Consider the following 15,087-nt stretch of genomic DNA (forward strand, 5'->3'; position numbering starts at 1 on the left):
AACATTACTCCTTGTTCATAATATTCCTACATCACAAACAAAGACTTGGTAGGTCAAAGCTAGGTATTTAGATTGACTATATTTCCTACAAAAACAACTATTGCTAAATATATTACCACTTACCACTTGTAAGGATGGAAATAGGCTAGGTCCCTATGAAGGGGCGTATGACCTAGCCTACTTAAGGTATGGCTTGACTTGTTTAGTTAAAAAGTATAATTTAAACATATTTTAAAGCCTATTAAATTAAATAAGAAAAATTATGTCATGGACCTGAATCCATGTTCACAATTTTAAAACTTTATATTAACAATTTTAGATCTCAATATACAAAAGTACATTACTCAATATTCATAATTTTTGAACTCTATATTCACAATTTGGCTAAAGTGTCATCTAGCACCATGAACTATATCCAATAATTCATGCCGCACCCTGAACTTTCATATAGTATATATCGAGCCGCAAACCAAAATAAAAAATTCACCTAGAACCTTTAGCAGGTTTCCAGGTCTTCTTGCTGACATGGCGTCTGATGTGGCATTTCTCTTAACCTTATGTTGTCCATGTAACGTTTACATATTTAAAATTAAAAAAAAAACAAAATTATTATATTAAAATAACCATAATTTTATTCTATTTATTTTTATAATGTATACTTTTCAATTTTTCAATTCCAATGTTTCAATTTTTTTTTTCAGAATTTATATTTTTTGGCCAATTTATTGTTTAGTATTTTTTCAATTTTCCAAATTTATAGAAATGCTAATTTTTTTGTTTGTACTTTTTGTTTTTTTTTTAATTATTTTTAATATGTAAATGCTTACATGGACAACATAAGGTTAAAAGAAATGTCACATCACTTGAAAACCTGCGCCATGTCAGAAGGAAGACCTGGAAACCTGCTAAAAGTTCTAGGTGAATTTTTTATTTTGGTTTGCGGCTCGATATATACGATATGAAAGTTCAGGGTGTGGCATGAATAATTGGATATAGTTCATGGTGCTAGATGACACTTTAGCCTCACAATTTTGTTATATAGATTCAAAAGTTGTGTTATACTGTTGAATATAGAGTTATGAAATTGTGAATATAGAATTATGAATATAAAGTTCTGTAATTGTGAATATAGAGTTCTAAAATTATGAACATGGACCCGGGTCCCATGTCCATGGCATAACAACCGATTAAATAAGCTCAAACATATATATATATATATATATATATAGGCTTGACTTAATGGGATAAATATGGAAATTGGATTGTGTGATGTGCCCGAAGGTGCTGTAAACCCCATTGAAGCTGAGATGAAAGCACTGCTTATGGGGGTTCAATAGGCCAAGAGCACAGTGTATTCAGTTCAGACTATGAAATCCAGACCGATTGTGAGGAGATCGCCAAAGTCATGCAAGGAAAACATGACAACTCTTTTAAGAGCCTTATGAAGATGATCACAAAGGTTGAAAGAAGCAGGGTCGCATATCTATCGTGAGCAGAATTCTATAGCTAATGATCTTGCAAAGCTCGCACTTACAGGCGATTGTGAATAGATGGAATTTGATCAGTCTCCTCCTGGATGCAGAAATAGAGTCAGTAATGACTTTTTGGGTGCCTGTAGGCAACGTTGTATCCTGCAAAATATTTAGAGTTCTCTTGTTTGGGTGTCCCCCTCCCTCTCTCTCACACACAGGCCTGACTTAATATTACATTTTGTAACCAATATATTTTTATATTTATAATATAACCCCACTATATATATCATTCAACCCTAACCCCCAAATCCCCAATTTGGTAAATCAATTAATTTCGCTGAGTTCGTTCCTGACTTCCTGCGGCTCCGATTTTGCGAGACGGTCAGACTGCGTTCCTGCGACGAACGGACGACTAGCGGCGAGCGACCGGCGAGGAGGCAAACGGGCAGTGTCGCAGGTTAGTGGTTCTTACTCAGTTACTCTTATAGAGTTATAGTCTAGCAGTGTTGTACTAGTGTAGATAGGTCTGTCTTCACTCGGCAGTGGTGTAGCAGTGGCGACGGCCGACGGCGAGGAGGCTGCTGCTGCGGCCTGTAGTGGCGGCGACGGTGGCTGCTGTAGGTTTTTTTTTTTTTTTTTTTTTTTTTTTAAATTTGGTATAGTTTTAAGATTTAAACAGTATAGTACTTAGTACAATACTACAATAGCATATAAGAATACTAATTCTTTGACATTTTAAACATTTTTTAAATTAAATATTTTTAACATTTAAATGAATAGATGAATATAAATGAATTAGTAGTATGCTACCTACTTAGTACTTACCCTGTTTAGTTGTTTATGATTTATGAAGTGCTTATTTGCTATAATAATCATAATCCTTTGGTTCTTACTGTGTTTTAAGTCTTTGTTCTTACTGTTATATTATTGAATAAAGTGCTGGTTCTTAGTGTATAAATTTATAATATTCAATGTTAGATACTTAAATAGTTAGACACCACCTTGTTTATGTGTCTTGAATGTTGAATGTTAAATATTTATCAGATTACTAGTTTTTTTACACACGAATGAGATAATGCCCAATGTTTATTTTTAAATAAGTATTTCAAAGTATATCAATGCAAGATTATATAGGAGATGTTCATGCATATGTAATTGAATGTTGAATTTGTTTATTTAAATTGGTAATTCAAAGTTTATGAATGCAAGATAATATATGAGAGATTGATTATAATTGTCACTAAAATAAATGTTTGCAAGTTTGTAAAAAGGCTAATCTAAATACTTTGTCTAAACATGATTGTATAAATAAATACTACTTTTTCGTTTGAATTTCTCCGTAAGATTGATTCCAGCAATGTTGTAGTCTCAGCATATTTTCAATGCATCAAGTGTGTCATAATGTTCTATTGCCCTACATTGACATTTTTAATAATGAATTTTAAATCAATTTATTGGGTTATTTGAATGTATTCTTTGTCAACAAATTCTCCATAAGTAGTTAATATGATTGGTTTCAAACTGTTTGTATTTTTTTATTTTATTTTTTTCCATGTTATTAACATAATACTTGGTAAATAAATATATAACATTATTTGTAGTATAACTTTGATATTTAATTACAAGATAGTGCAAAAAGAAAACAATGAACTATGTACTGGATATAATTAATTAATAAATTTAAAGGTAAGGAATCTTTGCATTGTAGAAAATATAGACAATATATCTAATGGAATTATATCTCTTTTTAATTTTTTGATAATGAATATTTTTTTTTGAATAAAGGCATTGTAGACATCAAATTATAAATTAAGGAAATGTATATGTATTTTTTTTTTGTAACTACTAATTTATTTAATTTAATAAGAGTAATAAGGTGGAGTACTTACTTTTGAATCAAGCGTATCAAGGCGGACTTTCTAGGCGAGATGCCGTCGACGACTAGGCGACGCCTAGGTGGAGAGTAATATATATATATATATATATATATATATATATATATATATTAATATATATATATATTCCCATATAAAATAATTAGGATGTGAATAGGCAATTAGGCATGATGTGTGTTGGAAATAGGCATCCATATTTACTCTACTGTAGGAAGTTGTAGCAGCCATATTTACTCTACTCTAGGAAGTTGTAGCCTTGAGAAGAGTGTGAAACTGAAAACTTTTGTATATTTCTATGTATTATCACTACACACTGATTACGCATATATATACATAGGAATATAGAGAAAAAAAGGAATTCTTTTCCTGGAAATACTACTCCCACTATCAGCACTAACTCTACCAATGCAAACATCCTTATTTTGCTCCTATTTTGCTCCATAATCTTTCCACAAAGAGGAGTTGGCTTTGCTCGGAACAGGAGGACGACGCCGGAGCTCGAACCGCTTCGCCATCGCCCATCGGAGCCACCACGCTCCTCCACGTGCCGCCGCCGCTCTGACTCCACGCGCCGGCGCGTGAGGCAGATTTCGGAGACTTCTCCGGCTGGAAATTACACCGGTAGACTCGCCTTAGTGTGTAGGTTCTACCCATGTATGGTTTGTGGAGTTTTGGGGTTGTATTCTGCACTTAGGCGAGGCGAGCACATTAGGCGTTCGGTCTCGACCGACCGGACGCCTAGGCGTCGCCTAGACGTTGCCTTGATAACAATGTTTTGAATAATATATTCTAACATATTCGTAGTATATGCTCAACAATATGCTAACTTTGATTGGGATGAGGTTCGAACCTAAGACCTTTCTTATAGAAATTAATGAGTAAGTTAAAAGTAAATTAGGAAATCTCAAGGAAAAATATAAATCTAAACAATCTGAACCATCCATTTGATTTAATAATTTGACTGTCATTTTTTCTAATCATTATAGGCCTAACTTTCTTTGGCTCTTATTTCTATATATAATAGATAATAGATATAGGATGACAAGCAACAATACAATTGAATCTATTCCTGAACAAGTTAATGAGCAAGTTACAACTACAACTCATCAATTTCTTCAAATCAACCAATTAAACTTCTGTTGTTGGATATGTATTATGAACTTATGATTGTGTCATTTTGTGGTTATTGATTATTGATTATTGATTGATTGTAATTTTGTAATATGATACATGGATTTGTGCTAATATACTTATGCAATTATGTACTAGTTTTTATTAGATATATATTTTAAATTTTTTTACAAATAGGTATACTTTAAAAGGCTTTAACATGTAGGCCTTAAATTGGCTTAAAGCCTATTTAGGATTGACTTTGAAGCTTTTTTAATGGCCTACATATTAAATAGGCTTTAGGCTAGGCCAGTCCAATTGTATGGTCAGGCTTGAGCCTAACAAAAAGTCTGCATATAGGCACATGCCCTGGCTCAGCCGCTCAGGCTTTACATTTTCATAGTAGGCCGAAGCCTAATTTTCTAAAGCCTGGCTTGGCTTGGCTCGACCTATTTCCATCCGTAACCACTTGTATTTGTATTATTATATGATGAAGAAATTAAACAAATACGGAGTATAAAATAATTTCTTGTTTTATAAACTGGAAAATTATTAAATTGAAGTGTATTGGAGTCAGCAGTACATTCAGTAGTATGAAATTGGGTCGTCCAGTCTTAAAAACACTGGGCCCACTAAATTAAAAAAAAAAATAGGGCACAGCTTATCAACATCTATAACTACTCCCCGCCGCCTCCTCCCTTTCCTCCCTCTCTCTCTCTTCCTCCCCTGCCCCCTGAAGCCTACCTCCTGCCCCTTGTCTCCTCGACTTCCTCTGCATAATGTATGTGCTTTTCCAGTTTCAATTTTTCTGTAAACTATTCTGATTTAGTTAATGCTGTAAATTCCTTGAAATCGTTTCTTATTTCATTTAAATTGACTTTGGATTTTTTTCCCATGTTAAACTGTGTTATTGTAATGCAAAATAAATGCAGAGTGGCGGTGTTGGGTTTAATTATGAGGAATGCCTTGTCACTGGTAGGAAATGGTAGTTTTATTAGACTAGATTGGAAGCTAATTCTTACTATAATTAGGTTTTTTGCCAGCATAGTTAGTGTTATTTAGAATGGTGTAATTTTTAAGAATGCCGGGATATCGATGTACTTGATGTTCTATTAATGTTTTGAGTACAAATTAGATTATGAAGATATGATCAAATATTTTGTGAGACAGGCTTCCTGCTTGCCTAGTTGTAAGCGAAAAATTGATTGAGGATGCATGTGAATTTTGTGCGTTTGCCAAAACATGTCAATGTAATTTGAGTTTTTGTTTGTGTGTGTGTGTTGAATGAGACAACACCTATGTAATTGAGTTGACATTTGAAGTCCTTTATTTGAGCTGAGGTCTCATGTTCAAGCCCCATTTCTCACATTATATGAGCGTGGGTATTATTTGGGTTTCTATGCAGGTTTATTTGGTGAGTGTTGGTGGGATTAGAAGTTGTAGACTTTTAGTTGTAAATTGTATTGTTATAACCCATGGTTTCAATCAAATTAAAAATCTGTTGGGGGATAAATTTGGTTTATATGATTGCACCCTGTGCTTAGTTGTCTGTCTGTGTCATGACAATTAACACACCTTTTTTTTTTTTTTTTTTTTGNCTAAGACCTTTCTTATAGAAATTAATGAGTAAGTTAAAAGTAAATTAGGAAATCTCAAGGAAAAATATAAATCTAAACAATCTGAACCATCCATTTGATTTAATAATTTGACTGTCATTTTTTCTAATCATTATAGGCCTAACTTTCTTTGGCTCTTATTTCTATATATAATAGATAATAGATATAGGATGACAAGCAACAATACAATTGAATCTATTCCTGAACAAGTTAATGAGCAAGTTACAACTACAACTCATCAATTTCTTCAAATCAACCAATTAAACTTCTGTTGTTGGATATGTATTATGAACTTATGATTGTGTCATTTTGTGGTTATTGATTATTGATTATTGATTGATTGTAATTTTGTAATATGATACATGGATTTGTGCTAATATACTTATGCAATTATGTACTAGTTTTTATTAGATATATATTTTAAATTTTTTTACAAATAGGTATACTTTAAAAGGCTTTAACATGTAGGCCTTAAATTGGCTTAAAGCCTATTTAGGATTGACTTTGAAGCTTTTTTAATGGCCTACATATTAAATAGGCTTTAGGCTAGGCCAGTCCAATTGTATGGTCAGGCTTGAGCCTAACAAAAAGTCTGCATATAGGCACATGCCCTGGCTCAGCCGCTCAGGCTTTACATTTTCATAGTAGGCCGAAGCCTAATTTTCTAAAGCCTGGCTTGGCTTGGCTCGACCTATTTCCATCCGTAACCACTTGTATTTGTATTATTATATGATGAAGAAATTAAACAAATACGGAGTATAAAATAATTTCTTGTTTTATAAACTGGAAAATTATTAAATTGAAGTGTATTGGAGTCAGCAGTACATTCAGTAGTATGAAATTGGGTCGTCCAGTCTTAAAAACACTGGGCCCACTAAATTAAAAAAAAAAATAGGGCACAGCTTATCAACATCTATAACTACTCCCCGCCGCCTCCTCCCTTTCCTCCCTCTCTCTCTCTTCCTCCCCTGCCCCCTGAAGCCTACCTCCTGCCCCTTGTCTCCTCGACTTCCTCTGCATAATGTATGTGCTTTTCCAGTTTCAATTTTTCTGTAAACTATTCTGATTTAGTTAATGCTGTAAATTCCTTGAAATCGTTTCTTATTTCATTTAAATTGACTTTGGATTTTTTTCCCATGTTAAACTGTGTTATTGTAATGCAAAATAAATGCAGAGTGGCGGTGTTGGGTTTAATTATGAGGAATGCCTTGTCACTGGTAGGAAATGGTAGTTTTATTAGACTAGATTGGAAGCTAATTCTTACTATAATTAGGTTTTTTGCCAGCATAGTTAGTGTTATTTAGAATGGTGTAATTTTTAAGAATGCCGGGATATCGATGTACTTGATGTTCTATTAATGTTTTGAGTACAAATTAGATTATGAAGATATGATCAAATATTTTGTGAGACAGGCTTCCTGCTTGCCTAGTTGTAAGCGAAAAATTGATTGAGGATGCATGTGAATTTTGTGCGTTTGCCAAAACATGTCAATGTAATTTGAGTTTTTGTTTGTGTGTGTGTGTTGAATGAGACAACACCTATGTAATTGAGTTGACATTTGAAGTCCTTTATTTGAGCTGAGGTCTCATGTTCAAGCCCCATTTCTCACATTATATGAGCGTGGGTATTATTTGGGTTTCTATGCAGGTTTATTTGGTGAGTGTTGGTGGGATTAGAAGTTGTAGACTTTTAGTTGTAAATTGTATTGTTATAACCCATGGTTTCAATCAAATTAAAAATCTGTTGGGGGATAAATTTGGTTTATATGATTGCACCCTGTGCTTAGTTGTCTGTCTGTGTCATGACAATTAACACACCTTTTTTTTTTTTTTTTTTTTGTGTCTCCACAAGCATACATCAGTGAGCTAGGAATTTTTTCCTGTATTGTGTGTCCATGATTTGGAAGTATTTTTCTGTTAATTTTCATGCGTGGTATGGTGAAATTCCAACACATGGGTATGAAATAAAACTTTGGAAAAATTGAAGATGGGAATTGATGTTATTTAATTAAAGTTAATGAGATCCAAAGAAAATATATTGTGAATTTGTGATTCCTTCTTCAATGGAAATCACTACTAATTCCACGTAATAAACAAAAAAGGGTGTGTATAATGCAAGGAAGATTCCTGGTAGTATTTAATTAAAGTTAATGTTACAGGAAGAAAATACATTTTGGTTCCTTCCTCCTTGGAAATCACTTTTCCTTTGATGAAATAAACACAGAATGTAGAATGGGATGGAGGCCTCAAAAGAATCACAATTATGATGAAACTGATAATGTTCCAAAGTAATTAGAAATTGAAATCTTAATTTGATTTTACCCTTTCTCTGCATACTAAACAAAGCCTTACTGTGTAGGAGATAAATTCGTACTCTTTTCTACATGTGAATTTATCTGATATTGTGATATAATTTGTGCAACCTTAGATTGGAACTTTACTTAAGCATTTACTTTCTTACATGTGATTCTATTTGTCCAATAATGCTTTCTTTATTATTTCAGGAGCACTTTTAGTTCTAATTTCTGTCCACCATCATTCTGTTGCGACCATGTTATAGAAGGTGTCCAAGGTATGCCATCAGATACTGCAAAAGAAAATGTATCTGTAGTTGAATCATCAGGGACTGAATGGAAAAATGACAAAGGGAATATGGATGATCCAGGTAACGGTGAGCTAATTTTTTCCATCAGTTCAGTTTTCCAACATTGACATTTCTCTAAGTGTGTAGAGTTTGAATGTTCTGTCTTGCATGTTTTGAATTGTTTCATTTGTTTGATTCACCATATAGTCTGTATGGCCTGTTGGAGTTCTAAACATTTTATCTTTAAGGTTTCCTTTTGCATGGTTCAAATAGAAGCTACAGTTGTATAATCATGCATATTATACCAGTTCTAGATGAGTTTAAAAAAACATTATGTATATGCCAAATAGCTTTTTTCTTAGTGAACTTTGGGCAGCTCCAATGGCTTAATAATTGTTGTTGATTTGCCTTTAAATTGTTAAATAAGCAAACTAGATCCATAACTAGAATGGCAATGCAGAGGTCCAAGGGATTTGGTTACATTGTGATTAGCTTCTTATGATATTAGGGGATGCAACTTTGTGGGCTGGCTTTGGTTCTTTTCTGATGAACTTAAATAGAATATAATAATGCATAGTAAGCCTTTATAGTAAATGCTTAATGAAAAGTATATAGCTTTGATATTTTGGTCTGGAAATGCTTAAATTCTATAAGTCTAGATCCTACTCAGCTCCTTGAACTTTGATGCCTAATCATAGTTAATGATGGGAGTTACTTCACTTACTTGTCAAAAAACTGAATGGCAATTTTCAAAATTTATATTTCCAACTTTCTAAGTTTTTGATATTCATTTGATGAGGTTGAGACATTTGTGACGTGAGAAACTCAATCTTTATGCATTTGATCATTCTCGCAAAATTATGCTGTTGATATGATGAATGTGCAATAACTCTCTGAATTAAAAGTTGTCATGGAATAGACACTTCTGTAATGATTTCTGGTTTGTAGTGGAATATGTATATTATTCTTCAATGTAATGATTTCTGGTTTAGTCCCTTCATGAATCATGACGTTTCTATTCATTATTTCAGTTTTCTTAGGTGATACCACAAATCTAATTAGCTAGCAGTTCAGCTTTGCTACAGTATTTTAGAATACTGATGGCTGGCTTTGGTTGTATGCCCATAAAGATGGTTGCTACCTTGCTACCTTCATGTTGACACATCATCCATAAGACCATAATTCTTATTTATGCTAGCTTGTATTTTTCTTTTTCTTATTCAAATGCTCTATTAAAATGAAGAATGTGGAATGCATTTTCTAGATAGCCCAAACTATAGATTGAAAAACAATACCTATCATTCTGGAGCAGATTACCAGGAAATCCCATGTGATCAGATTGGCATTTCAGCTGCAGTTGGGAATGGAAAGCTGTATGGTACAAGATATTTCATTATCAAGAGTTTGAACCATGAAAACCTTCAATTGTCAGTAAAGAAAGGCATTTGGGCAACACAAGTTATGAATGAGCATATTCTGGAGGAAGCCTTTCATGTAAGATGTTTTTTTTTTGCTGTTTCAGTGCCTTAGGCTTATTCGTTCACCTTTTACAACTTTTGTGCTTAACTTGCACACACATTTATTGCAGAATTCAAAGAAGGTTATTCTAATATTTAGTGTCAACATGAGTGGTTTCTTCCAAGGATATGCACAAATGACATCATCTGTTGGGAGACGTGACCATGTCTGGAGCCAAGGAAGTGGTGGGCGCAATCCTTGGGGTCGCAGTTTTAATGTTAAATGGCTGCGGTTGCATGATTTGCCTTTTCAAAAGACTCTTCATCTGAAAAACCCATGGAATCAGTACAAACCTGTTAAAATTAGTAGGGATTGTCAGGTGCTAGTTATTACTGTAGAACTTATTTGTGTGTACATATATTTCATTTAATTTAGTAGGATCTTGACTGATGTCTTGTATTTATGTAGGAGTTGCATCCAGATGTTGGTGAAGCTCTATGCGAGCTCCTTGATGGAAAGGATGTGTCTGATGTTAATTTCAAAGTGTACAAGTTTTCTTAGCCCTGAATATATTTATTCTGCCAAAACCCTTTTTCCTATCTATATTTCTCTAAATTGTTATTGCTGCATGCAGGGACAAATTCTTGAGGGATGATCTCTCTAGGCCTCATATAGAGCCTTCAGTTCATTCAAGAGATGAACATTGTAATATGCCTCTGATGCATATGGCTCCAATGATGTATCCTGGTTTACTTTACCAGCATCAAATTGATGCAAGTAGATTCCATGCAGATGGTATGTTTCTACCTGAGGACTTGTGTATTACTTCTGGAGCCTCAAAATGGAAGCAGTCTGGATATTCTCAGGGAAGCAGAAGCGTCACAAATATTCACGAGGGCCCAAATCTTTCTTCTCGATTTGATGTTTTGGGCTTCTCAGGTGAAAGTCCTCTTGATAGTACTCTCACTGATGACGATATCCTAGACATGGTATGTGTCCATCAAGTTACAATAAAGCATCTTATTAAGGCATGAGGTGCAGATGACTAAATTCTTATTTATGCTATTGTTTAGTTTTTTCAATTCGTGATTGTGTAGTTTTTATTTTTATTTTTTTGTCTGCTGAAGTTATTCTATTCATACTTTAAGATTTGAGCCTCTTACTTTCATATGTTTAAAGCATTTACTGATGAGGTTACCCTAATGTTATTCCTCTTATTTTCTCACCTTTGTTTTTTTTGTCTTCTGTTATGGGTTTCCTAAATTCTTTTCTCCCTTTTAACTTCGGGTCCCATGTTGCAGACATATGAAGAGTACCTTGAAGCTCATAGCAGAGGGAACAAAAGAGTACGCAACCATGTTGGTCTATTTAACACTCATATCTTTTGTTACATTGCTTATTCACTACATTGAATAATATGAGTATAGTTCATTTTAATGCATGCTTTATTTGAACTCCTTTCTTTAGATTGCTTCACGTGCATATTTAAGAAAGTTGGGCTTTTTTTTTTTTCAAGCTTGATGCAAAGGTGCTTGTTGTTTATGAATTGATATTTACTCAAACACTTTCTTCCCTAGACTTCTAGTTGTTTGGGGTTTTCTTGCTACCTGCCTACCTAAACTTTGATTTATGAGATTAGGGTTGGATTGGAGGGTCAAGTCTAAATCATCTCTGATTGACACTACATATTGTTTTGTGAATCCTTTTGTTTTGTTTTTTTTTTTTTGTTTTTTTTTTTTTGTTTTTTGTTTTTTGTTTTTATGTTTTTATGTTTTTTTTTTATGTTTTTTTTGTTTTATGTTTTTAATTGGGCGTGGGAGTTTAGACGCTGATTGAGAATGTGTGTTTATTGCAAAAAATTTGCTAGAGAAAGTTAATGAGTCAGGTTATACTCTGTGTTTGTGAGGAAGAAGAGTAATTGGCTTATAAACTGGTTTAGATTAAGCATAGCAGTGTTTGTACAGAGTTGTTTTAGAGAGTGTTGAAAGGAAAAGAAATTTTGTTAATTTCTGTCATTCATTGAATCATTGATCTGCCATGGTGACAGGACTATATATGGGGGTATAGTTCAAAATTTCGGGAACAAATAGCATAATTAACATGCCTTGACAGCCTTATGAATTGTGTGCTAACGATATCACATATTTTCTTCTCTTTTTCTCTATAGGTCTCAGGACCATCAGGGAGTACACAGCAGTCATCTATCAGCAAAGAAAATTGTGAAGAGTCGTAAGTCAATTGCAATTTTCTAAAATACAACGTTTGGGCTTTCACAGCAACCATCCTTCTGACTTGATTTAGTATACTATTTTGCAGGCAGTCGGGCTGTAGTTCTAAGAAAAGGAGTTGCGAGCGCAAGTCTGACTGATGATTGTATGCACCTTCGCAAGCAAGCAGGCAATGGTTTGCCCTTTGAATTTGGTGGCTTAGTATTTTATATTTAGCTGCGAAGCAGCCTTAAATTTGAACCTATTCCTTTTATTTTGCAAACCTCAAAATTAGGGGTGAATATATGGCACTGTTGTATTATATTGTACTGTATTGTTTTCAAATTCTTACACCTTGTTGAAATATTTCAATGGGTGGTTGAATATTTGTATAGCTTCACTGCTTCACAACAGTCATTCATGTTTCTCTCTCTGTATTGCTCTGTACATAAAAACTAGTGCCCGCTTCCAAAATTTTGGCATTTTGGGAAGCAAATCTTTTGCTGTTCTAGCATTTGGATTTCAGGGGGCATTATCTCAAAAGTTTTGCATAGCTATTAGCCATCAATTTGCTAATCTTGCATTCACTCCGTTGTCATGCATTACAAACTCTAAATAATAAGTTATGTGATTAGGGAGGTGTTTGGCAATCAAATGAGGCTGAGTGCTCAGGAAGAGGAGAGACAAGCTTTACTGAGATGGAGGAAATCAGGTTAATACGCTCACACTAATTGTGGACAGCAACTTCATTAGGAGTAGGGGCAATTCATAGTTGTGCTGGGGGTGAAGGGCTTTTGAGGGGCGAGGCTGGTTGATGGAGGGAAGGGTTCCTTTATCAACATAGGGGGTAATAATGTGGATGAGATGAAAAGTTTGGCAGTCGGGTAGAGGTGTAAGGTGCCTAGAAGTTTAGAGCGATTCAATTGAAGTGGACTGGATTAGAGGAGTGACGAGGCTCTTGAGGTCGGTTAGAGACATCATTAAGAGCTAACGTGAGTGGATAGAAAGGGGTTGGAATGTCATAATTGAACACCTTTTTAGAGAGCAAAATTAGTTAGTTTTAGCAAGACTCGTAGGGCACACATAGTCGAAGGTGGGAGTACTTTTAATCAACATGGTTGGCGTGGTGGTTTAACACCTCGTTCCTTAAGCATGAGGGGTGGGGGTTCGATCCTCACCCAGGTGAATGGAGCTAATCATTTGGCTTGGCTGGAGGGATACCTTGGGGAAAACCAAAAAAATAGTCGAAGGTGGGAGGATATCACCTTCCCTCCCCAACAATCATGGACATCTTGATGGAGGATCACTTTGGTCCACCCAACACGTGTGACGTCGTCATGAGAAATCAATAATGATGGATTTTCAAGATTTATCCTCTCCTGATCCAAAAAATATTAATTTTGGATGATTTCTACTATTCAGTACATAGTAAAGTTGATATTTTCTATTATTAAATAAACTTTTTGAAATATAAAAGAAGAGTTAATACCATCTTGAGTTGTGAATGGAGCAAACATTTGGCCAGTCCCCTACCACTTAGTGTATTGACCGTTGAAATGGAGGATTAGTCTTAACTATCGGCTTGATGGATACCTTTGGGCAACAAAAAAAAAAAAAAAAAAAAACCATCCAGAGTCATCCGAGTATAATGATTTTACCACGTTTAGTCATAAATTTTCAAATTGACCACATATGATCATTTGACTTTTAAATTATTATCATATGTGGTCCAAGTTAATTATTAAGGGTCCTTTAACTATCAAATTTTAACCAGCCATAGTCTTTTGGCTGGTCACATTTTGAAAGTTGAAGGACCATGAGTAGTCAACTTGGATTACATATTGTAACAATTGAAAATCGGAGGATTACGAGTGGTCAATTTGAAAATTTAGGATTAAACGTGACAACCATTATACTGGGAGAGTGGGAGGACTCCATATGGTATTAACTCTATAACAGCACATTTGGTTCACGGAATGAATTTTGAGGTAATAGGAATGCTATTCCATAAGGAATGCAATAGGCAAGGAATAGAATATGAATTGTATTCTAGTGTTTGGTTCGTGGAAGTAATGGACTTTAGGAATTATATTACAGTGTTTGGTTGGTTTAAGAAATAGAAATGAAATATATTTTAAAAGACAAAAATACCCTTATAAAATATGTAATAATAATAATAATAATAATAAGGATTATTATTATTATTATTATTATTATTATTATTATGTAATAAAATAAAACTTATAATAATATTAATAACAATAATAAGAAAAAAGGAATAATAATAATAATAATAATAATAATAATAATAATAATAATAATAATAATAATAATACAAAACAAAATTATATATAAAATAATTTTTTAAAACACAAATTAGAATTTTTGATCCCACATTGATAACTCATGAAGAAGAGCTCATTTGAGCTCCTCTATATAAGAGAAGCATTGTTTCTCTTTTGAAATTAACAACAAGATGAGAAAGCCTTAAAAAGCAAAAACTCATTCATTTAAGGAGCCTTAATTGCTCGTAGTTACAAGTTTTTTTTAAATAAAAAAATCTATTATTATTATTAATTACATTTTTAATATATAAATAAATATATATTTAAATAAACAAATATTATATATAAGGATTATAATATAATAAAAAGGGTATTTTTGGTATTATAGTATAAAAGCTATTCCCAAATACTTGGGAATAGCTAATACTAGGGGATCCTCTAGGAATGGCTATTCCCCTTGC

General features: G+C 33.6%; 1 protein-coding gene across 7 annotated transcripts; it reads left to right on the top strand.

Annotated features, from left to right (window-relative positions):
• The first annotated feature begins 1,771 nt into the window (after positions 1 to 1,771).
• On the top strand, positions 1,772 to 12,815 carry LOC116002527 (YTH domain-containing protein 1). Of its 7 annotated transcripts, none has more exons than XM_031242687.1 (9): positions 1,772 to 1,929; positions 8,597 to 8,763; positions 9,989 to 10,170; positions 10,265 to 10,513; positions 10,603 to 10,679; positions 10,769 to 11,123; positions 11,436 to 11,492; positions 12,302 to 12,363; positions 12,451 to 12,815. In XM_031242687.1, the coding sequence occupies exons 2-9, from the start codon at positions 8,667 to 8,669 to the stop codon at positions 12,500 to 12,502; spliced, it is 1,131 nt and encodes a 376-aa protein (XP_031098547.1). In that variant the 5' UTR covers positions 1,772 to 1,929; positions 8,597 to 8,666; the 3' UTR covers positions 12,503 to 12,815. The 7 variants fall into 7 exon arrangements, with proteins under 7 accessions (XP_031098547.1, XP_031098549.1, XP_031098550.1 ...); XM_031242689.1 differs by having other exon boundaries at positions 11,436 to 11,480; XM_031242690.1 differs by having other exon boundaries at positions 10,028 to 10,170.
• Positions 12,816 to 15,087: the final 2,272 nt, after the last annotated feature.

The sequence above is a fragment of the Ipomoea triloba genome, chromosome 13 (assembly GCF_003576645.1).
Source record: "Ipomoea triloba cultivar NCNSP0323 chromosome 13, ASM357664v1".
Taxonomy (NCBI): domain Eukaryota; kingdom Viridiplantae; phylum Streptophyta; class Magnoliopsida; order Solanales; family Convolvulaceae; genus Ipomoea; species Ipomoea triloba.